This window comes from Clarias gariepinus, chromosome 26 (genome assembly GCF_024256425.1).
Source record: "Clarias gariepinus isolate MV-2021 ecotype Netherlands chromosome 26, CGAR_prim_01v2, whole genome shotgun sequence".
Taxonomy (NCBI): domain Eukaryota; kingdom Metazoa; phylum Chordata; class Actinopteri; order Siluriformes; family Clariidae; genus Clarias; species Clarias gariepinus.
In genome coordinates this window covers 6,367,804-6,382,644 of record NC_071125.1, presented here as the reverse complement: position 1 = coordinate 6,382,644, position 14,841 = coordinate 6,367,804, and the positions used below count along the sequence as shown (strand labels likewise).

The window sequence follows — 14,841 nt, the reverse complement described above, 5'->3', positions numbered from 1 at the left end:
TGAAAGTGCTTAACGTTTAATGATACAGATAATCACAGAAAATCTGTTTAATACTTAGCCTGTACACAGGTAGCTGCTCTCTTTCATTTAGAGAATTGTCAAATTTACCAAAAGATACATTTCAAACCATACCCTGTTAATGTCATACTTGACAATCACATAATATCAAATGCAATGAAATATTTATCTTGAAATCCACAAAAACTTATTTACAGTACAGTATTTATATAGTTTTTGGTTGTTTCTTTAGCTGCATTATAGCTTCAGTTGGCCAGAAACCTGCATTCCTGAAGTCATCATTCTTTTTGTCTTGGTGTTAAAAACCCATCAGGATGAGAGTCAAAATTTTTACAACTGTGCCTCATTGACTGAGTCACTCCCGGCTGGTGATTTTCTAAAGGGAGAGAATTCATTATGCTTATTCACTTATTTGGAAGCTTATTTGAAGCAGTATTGTTTTTAACATATTAAATTGACGACAGTTATAATATTATATACATATATATATATATATATACCTGGAAACATATACCTACTCAAATTTGGTGAGAGGTGCTTTGTCGCACGTGACTTCTGACTGGACTCCATTTATTGTCTTGGGCATTGACTGTAGTTTTGGGATGCTACCCCTCTGTTTCTCAAGTCCATTCATGGTTCTGAATAAAAGAACAAAAAGCACATGAATACTCAGGTTTTAGTGATGGCATGAGCACATGACCTATGATGGATTATGAATTACGGAGCGCATATCATTGACTGCTTTCTTCAAACTCCATATCATTTCGAATTAATGGATGTTGAAACACATGGGACTCATTTATTAATCTTTTAGTTAAGTTCTGTGTAAATAATTTTAGAAGAGAAAAAATTATCCAGGTGGATTTCTAGTCATTCTGTTTTGCTTGTACACTTGTACAGTCATACATTTGTGCATATGTTGACAAAGGTCAATCAGCCATAGATTACCAAGCACGGTCACGGCACATTAACTTTTGATTACAATACTCATTACGCATACAGAAGAACAGTTGAACAGACACACAATAACTCAATAATAAGACACAATAATAATTTATTTTGCTTTTATTGAATATCAAGTCTAATTTGGCTTAATTTATACATTTGTTTAGGACTGCATTTATATTTCCTGAGTCATTATTGTAAAATGACAGAGTTTTTTCATTAAATTTCTTTGTGTAACTGGATATATAAAATTGCAGCAACTCAACACTATTTATATGATTTTAAGCCAATCAGCTGAGCTTTTCATGACAAGCACATTAATAACCTGCCATATCAAGTCAGGTATTAAGTTTCAAAGGTTAGTTTTGTCCTACAGTATGATCAATAGAGTGCAGTAGGTGAAATTGATCAGATTTTAAATTTCAGAAAAAGTTAGTTGATAAATACATTATACTGGATGCTGCTCCTTCAGGAGAACTAAGAACATTTTAATCGAAACATTTTTTAAAGCAATTTAATGAACACTATCAATAACAAGCCTAGTATTTCAGATGTTATAGAAAAACATGAATTGTTTTTTGCTATAAAACAATTGTGATACGTAGATTTTTTTTTAAATAGCTAGCAGGAACATCCTGGTGTCAAAGTGATACTCATTCAAATATTCTAAAAAATAGGAATCTGAAATTTTGCATAACTCAAATCATCCAAAAATGCAATTTACATGATTTGATGTGCTGCGTTACATTTACTTTGTAAAAGTTTGCTAAATGAGGTCCCTAATCCACATGAATAAGACAAGGCTGATAGAATACTGTAATACAGAATATACTGTTTTCTAGCAGAATTAAATGTAACAGAGAGACACAAAAAAGGTCACTTACACAGCATTGTTAAACACACCCTCCTCCAAACTTTTAGATTCAGACACATTGGGGCCAAACATTTTTCTGGCCAAGAAGTTGAGAATTCCACAGCGATTTGTATAGCAACACAGAGCATCAACACCCATCAGCAGAAACAGAAAGATGACCAACACTATGGCCACCACACCACCTTTACCCAGGCTGGGCTGAGCTGCAAGTGAGTCAGAAAAAAAACAAAAAAAAACATATATTAATAATCACTAGAAATTAAAACAAATTATAATTAATATTTAAATGGCATAACCCTGCCTTCACACCAGCAGTCACATGACAAGACAATTTTTATTGAGAACTGACATTTTCTAGTAGCAGATGTTCATATATGGGGGTAATTTTATCAAGGTAAAATTATAAATGTAAGTGATGTGGATTAATGGTACCATACGTTTTTTTCTCCATTGTGAAACATTATTCTTGTTTCGTAGGATGAGAAATTCATATACTACCAGCAGTATTCATATGGCTACAGAAGAGGGTTTAACCTACAACCCACCACATCTATTTATACATATGCTTATTTCTATTAGGTCAAAATATGCTCAGGTATCAATAAGATGTCATCTTTTATCTGCTAAATGACGAATGACAACTTGGATCTTGACTGGTTTATGACTTACAAACTGGAACAGTGAATTAATTAATAATCCGTGTTTTTAACGTATCATATGGTTTATAATCTGAACAAAAATGCTACAGGTGTAAATCCAGCATAATATTATCAAAATCAATAAATAAAAGTAGTTATGTTACCTTGTGGGATGGAGAAATGGGTTTTAAATGGTTTGGAGAAGCCATTATCGTTACCAGCTATAATTTCAGCCTGGTAGTCAGAGTCATACTCAAGATTCTGCAGGTGAACAATAGTAGAATTCACATCTATTTTTTTCTCTCTCCAGGGCTCACCGTCCTTCTTCTGTTAAAATAATACAAAGATATTCTGACAAGGCTGCTGTTAAAGGAAATAAATGATGCATAATGTACAGAACGTTGCAATCACAGTAAAATATTTTTTTCCATATCAGCACAAAGTGTTTCCTTTCTCCTAATCTTCATCATTTTGACTGATAGTTTATTGATTGGTAGTTGATAAGTTTATTACAATACAAAGTCATATTTTTTAACAACATGTAACATTGTTTGACAGTTAAATGTTACAAACTCTGACTTTGAAGAGTTGCTAAATATACCTTTAAGTCACTGCTTTAAGGTTTGCATAATTTAGATTCATACTAACCATTCGCCAGCGCACCACATAATATGTAACAGGAGAGCCTCCATCACTGCCCTGCTTGACTGGAATTGAATATGAGTTTTTCTCTGCCTTGCCCTCGAGTACAGACAGGTCAGGCATGTCTGGCTTACCTACACAGAGAAACAGAAGTAGAAAGTTTAAGTCTTCTTCGATATATGGACCCAAGAAGTGAATACATTTATGAAAAATGCTAACAACAATTTTTACATTACATACATATAACATTAGTTTTTTATGTATACTTTTGCTAAACATTATGGACTAATCTAAATACTAGCCTCTTTATTATGTGAATCATCCTATAATTTTGGGGTGCATTTTAAATTGATTGCAGCAATGTTCTTGTTCAGTAAATAAGATAATGGCTCAATTTATCAAATTGCTTTAGTGTACCAAAGGTTGAGAATTAACAGAATGATTATGTACTGTACACTACAGAGTAATATAGTTGATAATTTCATCTTTTGTCCCATGGTCAGACTTGCCTGGCGAATCACTTCTCATTTTCATGAACAGTTTAGCTTTAAATTTGAAACAATAATTTCTTATTTATAATAAAGAATATATAAATAGAATAAAAAATGTATAATATTAAATACATTTATATTAGGTAATATCTGTAAACCATAACAGTGTACATAATTCATGGTCAATTAATATACTTAATGACAAAGAGTAATATTTGAGTGATAATATTTTATATAAAATGTAAATAATCATAATAAAATTGTATGAATTACATAATTTGGTGCAGGTCACTTGGCATTGGGTTAAATCATTTTTGAATTACACTACAGAGTTCTGCTAGTAACTAAGTTAACAGTTTAGTTTAGTATAACTAAAATAGTTGTTATATGTTTTTCAGTCACTATTCTGATGTGGGCATGACAACAAAAAAATATATATATATATTCAAAATCAGCAGACATGGACTGTACCCCAAATTATACAATGACTCATATATGACTTCAGTGATACCAGAAAGAATACTAAAATAATAAACTTGTAAAAATACAGTAACCACATTGGCCTATTTTCATTTAATGCTGACTCACCCTCTATGATAATGGCAATAAAGCAATGGGGATGACATCATCAGACACAGGTCACAGGATGGCAGGGTGAATGATAATCAGATGGAGCGTGATGTCAAGTAGGAGTCAGGTTAAAGATCAGTTAGAAAGAGGAACACCGGAATGAACAATAAGAAATGGGTTTATGAAACTCATTTAATAGATGACATGACTTTTTAATTTAAAATTTAACATCAAAAGCATGAGTATGAGTGGGAAGGCAAGATTTAGAACAATAACATGTAAATAATTTTCAAGATTTACACTGGCCTTAAAAAAACCTATATATATATATATATATATATATATATATATATATATATATATATATATATATTATCATATTACTACACTCTGTCCAATCTAGAACATCTCAAAGTTCCTTAGTTGTTCGTCTGAGATGTTTACTGCATGTGCAACTGTACAACTGAGTAACTATCCAAAAACTTATTTGAACCTTTATTCTAACATACTTTATTCCAACTAGGAATCCATTTTATGCAAAAGCCATGTGTTAGCAGTTACTGTAAGCCAAAATGGTAAAAGTAGGTTTATTAAGTGGTGCTGGTACTTACGGGTGGCCAGAGTGCGAATCGTTTTTTCATCAGAAAAGTTCCCAAGAAAATGCTTGTTTTTAGCAGCAAAACGTACAAAGTATTCCGTGTACGGAGCCAGAGACGTGACCTCCAGCTGACCTACAAATTTTAAAAATCATCAAAAAGTGCCTTAGACATTGGATAGATGATTGTTAGTGCATGACATGAAAAATAATAACAAATTGGTCAATTAAAGCAAACTTATTTATATTAATGCAATAATTACAACTAGGAACATTTATGCAGCATAATGTTTGTAATAAACCTTATGCTTGTGATGTTTTCATTTATAAATTAAAAGAAAAATTGTCTCATGCTTTTTATTATCTCAGGCCCATGTAATATAGGCAGGAAAACCACATCATAGTGGTTTTTACATGACTTTCACATGACTTCTGAATACACACTAGCTGAGTAAATGTGGTGTGACTTTTACCTATGAATATGTTAATAATAGTTATCATTTAATATATACTCAAGAACCTAAGATATTAAGATTTAGAAAATTACCAGGAAATGGGATTAAAGTCTCATTCCAGGCATCAGTTGAGTTTTCTCTCCACTGGATGACATATTGAACAATGGGAGAACCCCCGTTCAGGCCAGATTCCTGCAAGATGATTTTGAAAGCTCCAGGTCCTCGTGACACAGAAAATGAGGCTGGTACTCCTGGAGAAGCTAAAAGTGAGATAGGAGGAGGCAGTGAAATATTACTGATGTCCTGACTGAAGGTTTTTAGCAAATATATATATATTTTATGTTTTGTTTACAGACTTAGGAAAGATGCCGATATACTTATATTTAAAAGTATATATATATTTTTATAAAGAAGCATCAAGAATAGGGGCCCTTGCAAAACAGTTCCTTTGTGAAACAGAAACTCTTTACAGAAGAGTTTATTATTGTACATAAAATGTATTCTGTTTGCTCTTACTGATTAGAGTGATGTCCTGTATGTTGCTGCCTGCCTCGTTGGTGGCTCCGCAGGAATACACACCACCATCAGAAGGCAACACATTCTCAATCTGAAGCTGTGGTCCCATGACAGCCACCCGACTTGAAGAGGACTTCATTATACACAAAATGTAATATTACAATTAATCAGGGGTAATTTACTTGATTTCCAGTAAAAATATGATACATTTTAAAAACACCCCACTGCAAAATGTAAGCTGTCTATTACCTGGCTCTTGTTTATCCACTGTATGGTGGGTGTAGGATGTCCGGTGGCATTACAGAGAACAGATGCTGAGTCCCCGGGCTTCATAACAATCTCACTTTGGCTCAGGCTGACCAGTGGAAGTTCTGCAAACAGCAACGATCAAATTGAAGTTAACATACTGTCCAAAACACACAATACCTGCTTAAATTCAGGTGATAAAATAATGCAACATTATGATTCTAGCATTGAGAGTGACAAGTATTATGTAGACTTCTGAGTTTAAGTAAAATATTCTCGGGCCATTGTCATGCTGGAATGGAATGTAGGTACTTCTTACTGTAATACTAAAGTATATACAGTACTGTAAAGAAAATTCTAGATAATTATTTGCTTTCAGCTTCACGGCAACTATTTAAGCAATAACCACATATGTGTGGAATGGTCTGGTGTCTACAAACTTTTGGCCTTATGGTGTATCTCAGTATCAAAATTATGGATGTGCCCTCGTCTTTTATGGAAATATGAACTGTTTTGTGGAAAAAAATATAAAAAGATTTATATAAGTCAAATGTCACACAGGCCTCACCTATGACATCAAGTGTGAACGATGCGCTGTTCTCTCCGATTTTATTGGCAGCGGTACAATTGTATGTTCCAAAGTCACTTCTGGCCACACCTGGTATGATGAGCTTACTCTTATCTGAATTGTATATGTAGCGAGAAGAATCTGATGCCTCAGGCCTGATCAGGGGGTCAAGAGAAATAACACAAGTCTAATAAGAATGCTGCAATGTAATATTTCTTGATGAAGTATATCCTTACTTACTGGACTTCGGGGGGTCTAAACAGACTCATAATAGCATGCCAAGTTAAGTACATAATGTCAAATCAGACCATGGTGTAGTGGTAATACTTACCAAATTAATCTTAAGTAATTAATCTTAAAAATCTTAATGTTAAATATTCAATATAACAACATATAAAATGTTGGCATTTATGAATGTAAGAACAACTTGCACTCTTATTGGTTAGGAATTTTAATAGATTTTCTATGACAACAGTTCTGAACATAGCTCAGGCTTAAAAGCATAAATAAAAATAATTATCTTTGGTGTAATAAAATTTATACTGATTCACAACATCTTGTGTTGATTATTTTGCCCCTTATAATCTACTCATTACTTAATGTACTTACGTTTTCCATGTAATATTTGGATGGGGTGCTCCTTCAACCAAGCAGATTAAAGTGACATTTTTGTTTGATCCAGCCACAACCTTTGTCCTTTCACCACGAACTATGACAGTTGGTGGAACTAGAATAATCAAGAATGATCATCTTTTATTAACTTTTAATAATCTTAAAATCTCCTAGTTTACCTATCATTTAACTTGATTTTTTTTTCACTGCATACTTTCTAATGGCTTACCATTTACAACAACAGAGATGCTCAGTCTCTCAGTTTTAGGGCGTCCCTTAATTTTTCCCTCACAGATGAAGGTTCCGTGATGTTCCCTCTGAATGTTTGTAATCCTTAATGACCCATCTGATAGCACGCTGAGATTACTTGTGTCTGCTGACAAAAAAGAAAAAAAGGAATTAACACCATACTGTTTCTTTTTCTATCACTATAGCTTTATAGCAACAATTATCATTCAAATTGATAAGAAACTGATTATCCCTTATCCACAATCATTTTGTATTTTAACAATGCAACAACAAGCCAAAAGTCTGTACTAAGAGTCCTACCACTGTTTAACACACGGAAACCATTCCAATACCAGTTGGTTTCCACTTCTGGCTTCCCGCTGACCAGGCAAGGGATGTGCACTGTCTGGTTCAATAAAAACTCATGGTATGTCTTAGTTGAACCAAAGCTAATTGGCTCTAAAAAGGAGAGAGAGAGAGAGAGAGAACAAAAAAGTAAATATTAGGTTATACCTTATTTAAAGTGTACCTACCTACCCAGGACCTTTATGGGTACTGTGTAGAGCATTGCTAGAAAATATGTCAAGATTTGTAGTGTGACATTAGAAGTTCTGTAAGACTTTGTCTTTATATAACCAAGTGAAAAGAGAATAACGCTGAGCTTAATTTAACTCTGGAATTGGAATTTACAACTCAGAATTACATTACCTTACATTTTTAACGTTTAACGACAAAGTGGGAAAAACATGGAAGCATCCATGTTTGTCTTTCATTAGTAACAATCCAGCCAGCTAAGTGTGATGAGTGATGTACAGTATATTTACCTCCTCAATACTGTACAGTGAACTGTATAGTCAGTGTTATGGATTTAACAAGCTAATATGTCTATACAGTATATGAAATAATTTAAAGCATATATTAGATTAAGATAAAGAGAAGAAGCTAGCTTTTCGGTGTAACTAAGTATAAATGTAAAGAACAGCAGTCAACTCCAGACCTGAGGAGGTGTTTTCTCTGGTTCTTTTGATTTATGTTAAGTTTTATCCTAATACAATGTAACACATGTTAATCATTATGGGTTGCAGACAAATTTTCTTTATCCTTATCTTGGAGCATATTAATTTGTTTAAGAACACCTTTATAATTATTTAAGAAGTAATAGAAGTATATAAAGAGCTACATTCTTAAAACATGATTTATGAAAATCTAATAACCACTTTATTCTGAAATTATTAAAATATTTTCTTTGATTGGAAAATTAGCCATTGTGAATATGTTTAGAATTAGAATTTTGAATGCAAAACATCAACTGAAAGGAATGAATTTTAATCTTTGTTTAAATAAAGTAGATATTTCTATATTAGAATTATATCTCACAAAAGATTTATGTACAGTATGTCTTGTTAATAAAGGCAAACTATCAGAGTTAAGTTTATAAAAAATTACAGCTTTCTGCCTTTTATGTAAATTTTAAAGCAAATGTATTGTATGTTAGTACATTAATTGTATAGAGTATATATAATATCAATTTTATGATTCCAATATAAGATTTCAGCATATAATATATGAGATGCCTTACCAAAGACATGTATGTCGACGGAGTCCTCCAATTCGCCATCATCAAAATCGCAAGTGCACGTGTACTTTCCACTGTCTGATAGCTTGACATTCTTTAAAGTCAGCCTACTCTTTTCTTCATCGCTCTCAATGTTCTCTTCCACTTCTTCATCATCTTTACTCCATGTGAATGTTGTAGATTTACTAGCTGCAGATAAAATAAATATTATGAATAAAGTAACATAATTAAAACAGAATTGAATAATCCCACATCCATTTCATTTGGCTAATGGTATGGTTATTATAACAAGGTTTTACATATAAGGCCAAAAATTCATATTACATAGACTCAAAGAAACCGTGTCTGATTGATAAGGTCAGATTCTGACCTTTACATCCATTGTTGAAAATATGTTTTTCTTATATGGCAATTTCTCCTTGCAGTTTTATTAATTTTTTGGTCTTAAACAAAGAATGAAACAATAATGAAATTTTCATTTGGTGTTTTTTAAAAAAGGTTCATATTGTTGGCTTATGATAAGTTTTTATTATAGATTCCATTTAGTTGACCTACTCTAGTACCTAAATAAAACATTAATAAAATAAAAAATAAAACACTTTAGGATGTGCTGTTATAGAAAAATGTTCCACTTCATTTATCCCACTTCACTTCACCCAACTATACCATGTGACCATTAAACATTTATTTAAGATGTATCACATTAAATCACAGTCATCTATAATCTCCTTCCCCTACTGTCTTTTTTTAGATGGTAATTTCTCGTAGATACCAAAAAAGTATGGTTTTGAAAAGCTTAGGGTAGCTCAATGGTTGGGGCATTAGACTATGGTTTGGAAGGTCCCAGTTTCAAATCCTGCAACCACCAAGTTGTCTCTGTTGGTCCTTAGAGCAAGGCGTCAGATATATAATGAGATAAAAATGTAAGTTGCACTGGATAAGGGCATCTGCCAAATGTCACTACTTAATTAATTTACACTGGAGGCTCATTCCATAAAAATCACGTTTACGTTTTTTCTTTTTTATCTTTTCTTTTATATACATTATATACTTTTATATACATTATATATAGTTTTCTATACTGTAAGAAATATTATATTATTACTTCATATTTTATATTCCTTACTTAAATATTTTCTTTTCATACTCTATTTTTCTTTCGTTATTATATTCTTATTTCAAATTCTTTAGTTAGAATACTCTATTTTTCTTTCATTTTTTTGGTTCATGATTGCTTGTTTAAACATTTCACTGTATATAATACTGTGTATGATCGTGTATGTGACAAATAAAGTTTGAATTAGAGTTTTTAATTTATATGTATGTTTAGATAAATCCATCAATTTTAATATATATTCAGTATACCTTTACACACTCTAGCCGATTGTTTCACCTTGTTGCAATTCACCTCAACTATTTAACAGATTTAGAAATTTTATTGATATATTTAATTTTAAAAATTATTTATTTTAAAACATAATTATCTGATGGACCTATTTTCCTGTGGACACTAAAAAAGGCACCTAAGAACTGTAAAGAACCAGTCAATGAACTATTTAGAAGCAATATTTGAAAAGTTTATCTTTTTTAGTGTTCTATAATATTATATTCCTAATTACTATAGTTCATAATATAGACATACTACAAATATATAAAAACAATATTTTTAATGGTCCAGTATATTTGTTGTGATTATCACTAACTAATAACTTTTTCCTTTTGAAGCTACATTTTACAGATTTAAAGTTTAGTGGATAATCTCATTTTATAATGTGTATGAAATTTTCCCCAGTTCATCATTTGACAATTTGACAGTTAAGGACTAATATGCTGCTTTAATACAGCTTGTGGAACACCTCAAACAGTCTTTCACCAAACTGAAACAATACCCATCAGTTTGTCTTAACATGTGGCTGCTAAAAGAAAACATGATGCAAATACAAACTAACCTTTACAAAACAGCACCTCTGTGCTTCCCACAGCAATATCTTTACTTCTGACGATGAGATCCACCTTGGGGCGTTCTTTTGTAGCATCTGTTAAAATAAATGTTTTTAGTAACCACTTGGGATATCTTGCTTTACAAAAAAAGAAGTTACAGGCTTAATAAAAATAAAGAAAGTGCATATGACGTAGTATATCCCCAGTAAAACTAAAATTACTTAATAAGATATTATGACCGGTGACTAGAAAAGAAGTGAATAGCTATTTGTTGTCAAGGATTTCCTTTCCACTGTCTATTTGTAGTAAAGTACTTCCTTTTAGGTCAATGTCTTCCTGTATAGAGAAACCAAAGGCCAAAAATGTTAAATCTTTTATTATTGGTGCAAGGTAAAATTCCCAGTATTGAGTAAAAGCTTTTAAAGATTCTTAATTTAAATTGACTCACATAAACACTTCTAGGTGTTAACACTGTGTGTATGGAAATTTTGTGTTTTAAACAGTCTATATTATGTTTATTGATTTATTATGACTTATCGATTTGTATTGGTTTTTTTTTTGTATTATAATAATAATAATAATAATAATAATAATATCCATAGTGTTCACCATTGTGTTGGCAAATTTTTTTTTTTTCATAAAATGTTTTACACTAAAAACATTTTTACAGCAAAGTTAATTGTTTTAGGTAAATTCTAAATGTTTATTTACTGTGACAAAATAAGATGCATGTGGTAATTTAGTCTGAAGCTTAAAACGAAAATAAAAAAAACCGCATTAATAATAATAATTTTAAAAATCTAGTCCGACACTTACCTGTCAGTATCGGGAAAAAGTAGAAAAAGCCAATGAGTGTGAGTGTGACCGCGGACGTGGCCATGATTCTCTCCAGCAGCTGTAAAACGCGCTCCAAAATCCAAATCCTTCTTCCATGGCGACCCGCTTTATACTCTGCGGCAAGACTCGAGACGGAGACACACCGGAAAATCGCTATCTCTGAAATCTTCAGTGACCTTTGCAAGCCCTGATGCTTTACTAAAAGTCTCCGCCGACAAGGAGGATGACAAAAAAAAAAGTGCCCTACCCTGACAGGCGCCGGAGCTGCTGCCTCTCTCCTCCTGCGTGCGCCGGATGGCACGAGGACAGAGTTCTCCTGAGACCTCATGAAAAACGTAATGCATCGCAGTGCAGATGAGTACAAAGACCAGACATGAAACACTGCCAAAAATCGTATCCTAGCAAGTCCAAATATTTTTAACATGGGCAAAGCTATTTCAAATTTCATATTATGATTTTGCATAAATACATTTTAATAAAGATTAATTGAATATAAGAGAGTTTTGCTTGGTTTTGATTATATCATTTTACACATATTCACCTTAACTGCTCTTGTTTCTTTCTAGAAATTTAAGTGTAAAAAACGTATCTGCTATTAGAACACACCAAGAAACTTGCTATTAGTAAAATGTCTAAATTTAATGATCATATCTTTGGTTTATAAAAAAAAAATTAGGAAAGGAAATGTTTAAATATAACTAAAGTACCACACTTTCTAATTCAATGGCTTCTGTTAAGTCATTTATTTTCTTCATTCCAGAACAATACTGGACATTTCAAAATTACTCAAAATAACACATATTACTTATTTAGTTAAGTAACAACAACAACAACAACTAAATAATCAGCTGTTATTTTAAGTCACGATGGTCAGCTGTTCTGGAATAGCTCTTGCAAGAACAGTATTGACAAGTGCATTTGCAAAACCCATCAAGCACCATGATGAAACTCTCATTAAGACCTTGCCAGTAAAACAAGACCAAAACTTACTTCTGATGCAGAGCAGAAGCTCATTTAGAATTTCCAGCCTCAGAAATCACCAATTAACAAACAGCACCTCAGATTAGAGCCGTTATAAAGGTTTTTTAAAAAAGTAGCAGACAGATCTCAATATCAACTGTTTGAAAGAGATTGTTGCATATTTTGGATGTCTTCAGCATTTTTTTTTTTACAATGTAGAAAGATTTAACAACTAAGAAAGCACATGGAATCAGAAAGTGTGTCCAAATTTTGACTGGTACTACTTTAAGAGTTTTCTGCAGTGAAGATTACTACACTATAATACCATATATGGCCAAAAGTTTGTGCTCACCCAAACATCACTCCAAAATGTGATTCTTCCCCCCAAATTTTGCCAAAAAATTTAAGCACACAATTGTATAAAAAGTCATTGTATGCCATTCTCCTTTTACTTGATCCAAAAGGACCAAACCTGTTCCAGCTTGACAAAACCCCATATGCACAAAGCAGGCGCAATGATGAGATGTTCTGCCAAGGTTCAATTGGAAGATCTTGAGTGTCCTGCACGAAGCCCTGATCTCGACCCAACCTAAAAATTTTGGACTTAAACGCTGACTGTGGCCCAGGCGTCCTCTCTCAACATCATTGCCTGACCTCAGTAATATTCCTCTGGCTGAATGGACACAAATCCCCAGAGCCATGCACCAACTTCTAGTAAAAAGCCCTCCCAGAAGAGTGGATGTTATTATAACAGCTAAAAACGTTCCAATATGGTGTGTTCAAAAAGCATATATGGGTGTGATGGTCAGGTGTCCACATACATTTGTAGTAGAATATAGTCTATTTTCCTTTTAGTTTGTTTGGGGGTGTGTATACTGTATATATTGTATATGTTTTTTATTATTTTTTTATTTTGTGTAACACTGATGTCTTTTTACTGTATACATTTCAAACTGCCAAACTGTTTTGTTTTAACACTCTTTAGAGTTTCTCAAATGCTCTGAGATGTACTGTAGCTGCTTTTCTATAAACATTCACAAACCACGAAATCAAGGTCAGGGTCAAAGTGGATCCAATATACATAACTTGCATAAATTCCCTGTGTTCACATTGTGGCCTCCTCCGGTTTCTCTTGGTTTTCTCAGCTCTCAGCACATCTGACTTTACTAATTAGCTAATTACCAGCCTTTTCTAAATTAAAGTGAGTGTGGTTGACCAGGGAAAACAGTAAAACGTGACTAGCAGGGGGGGCTTCCAGGACCAGGGTTGGAAATCACTGGCCTAGCTTTGAGTTTGGGCAGATTTCTAGTGGCTATTTGATAGATTGTGAGCACAGTTTAAACTATTTAACCTACTTTCATGAAAATAATCCTGAAATAAATATAACAAAACAACAACAACAATGATAATAATAATAATAATAATAATAATAATTAACCTCACACTTTGAGGGCTAGGGTTCTATTTCCAACTTGGGTGAGTGTGCATGAAGTTTGCATGTTCTCCCTGTCCTTGGTGGGTTTACTCCCAAACGCTGAATTTCCAAATTGGCCAGAGTGTGTGAGTGAGTGTATGCATGCTTGGGTTTACCCTGACTACCGCCCTGAGTCTCCTGGGATAGGCTCCAGGCCTCCTCTGAGCCTGTATGGGAATAGAAAATGAGTAAAGCATAATAGTAATAAGAAGAAGAAGAAGAAAAAGAAGAAAAAGAAGCAAAGTCAAAGGAGTTCCATGACACATCAAGATATTAAATAATAAATTATTAAAAATTACTCCAATTACATAAAAAAAGTCATTAAATTACTGATTTACGCCATATTTCTGTTTAAAAATGATCTTATTCTTACATAAACGCTAAGGGTTTGATCCTGCCCTTGGATTACTCTCTGTGTGGATTTTTGCACGTTCTCCCCTTGTCTCCATGGGTTTCCTCTGGGTTCCCAGTTTTCCTCTTACCAGTCAAAAAAGCATGTTAGTTGGTGGACTGGATATGCTAAACTGCTCCTTGGTGTCAGCATGGTGCGGTGCCATAAACTGGTGTCGCATTCAGGGGTGAAGCCAACTCGCATGCTGAGTTCCCAGGGTAGGTGCAGGCTCCACCATGACCTTGACTAGGATAAAGCATAACT

At 33.1% G+C, this 14,841-nt stretch overlaps 1 protein-coding gene across 1 annotated transcript; it reads right to left on the bottom strand.

The window, feature by feature from the left end:
- On the bottom strand, window positions 1–12,107 carry ncam3 (neural cell adhesion molecule 3). Its single transcript, XM_053488006.1, has 16 exons — window positions 11,732–12,107; window positions 10,924–11,010; window positions 8,978–9,163; window positions 7,720–7,857; window positions 7,400–7,543; window positions 7,168–7,285; window positions 6,559–6,713; window positions 5,994–6,115; window positions 5,745–5,877; window positions 5,321–5,488; window positions 4,790–4,909; window positions 3,124–3,251; window positions 2,640–2,802; window positions 1,848–2,040; window positions 537–656; window positions 1–394 (listed from the first exon to the last, which is right to left on the bottom strand). Exons 1-16 carry the CDS (start codon window positions 12,078–12,080, stop codon window positions 349–351), a joined length of 2,370 nt encoding a protein of 789 aa, XP_053343981.1. The 5' UTR covers window positions 12,081–12,107; the 3' UTR covers window positions 1–348.
- Window positions 12,108–14,841: the final 2,734 nt, after the last annotated feature.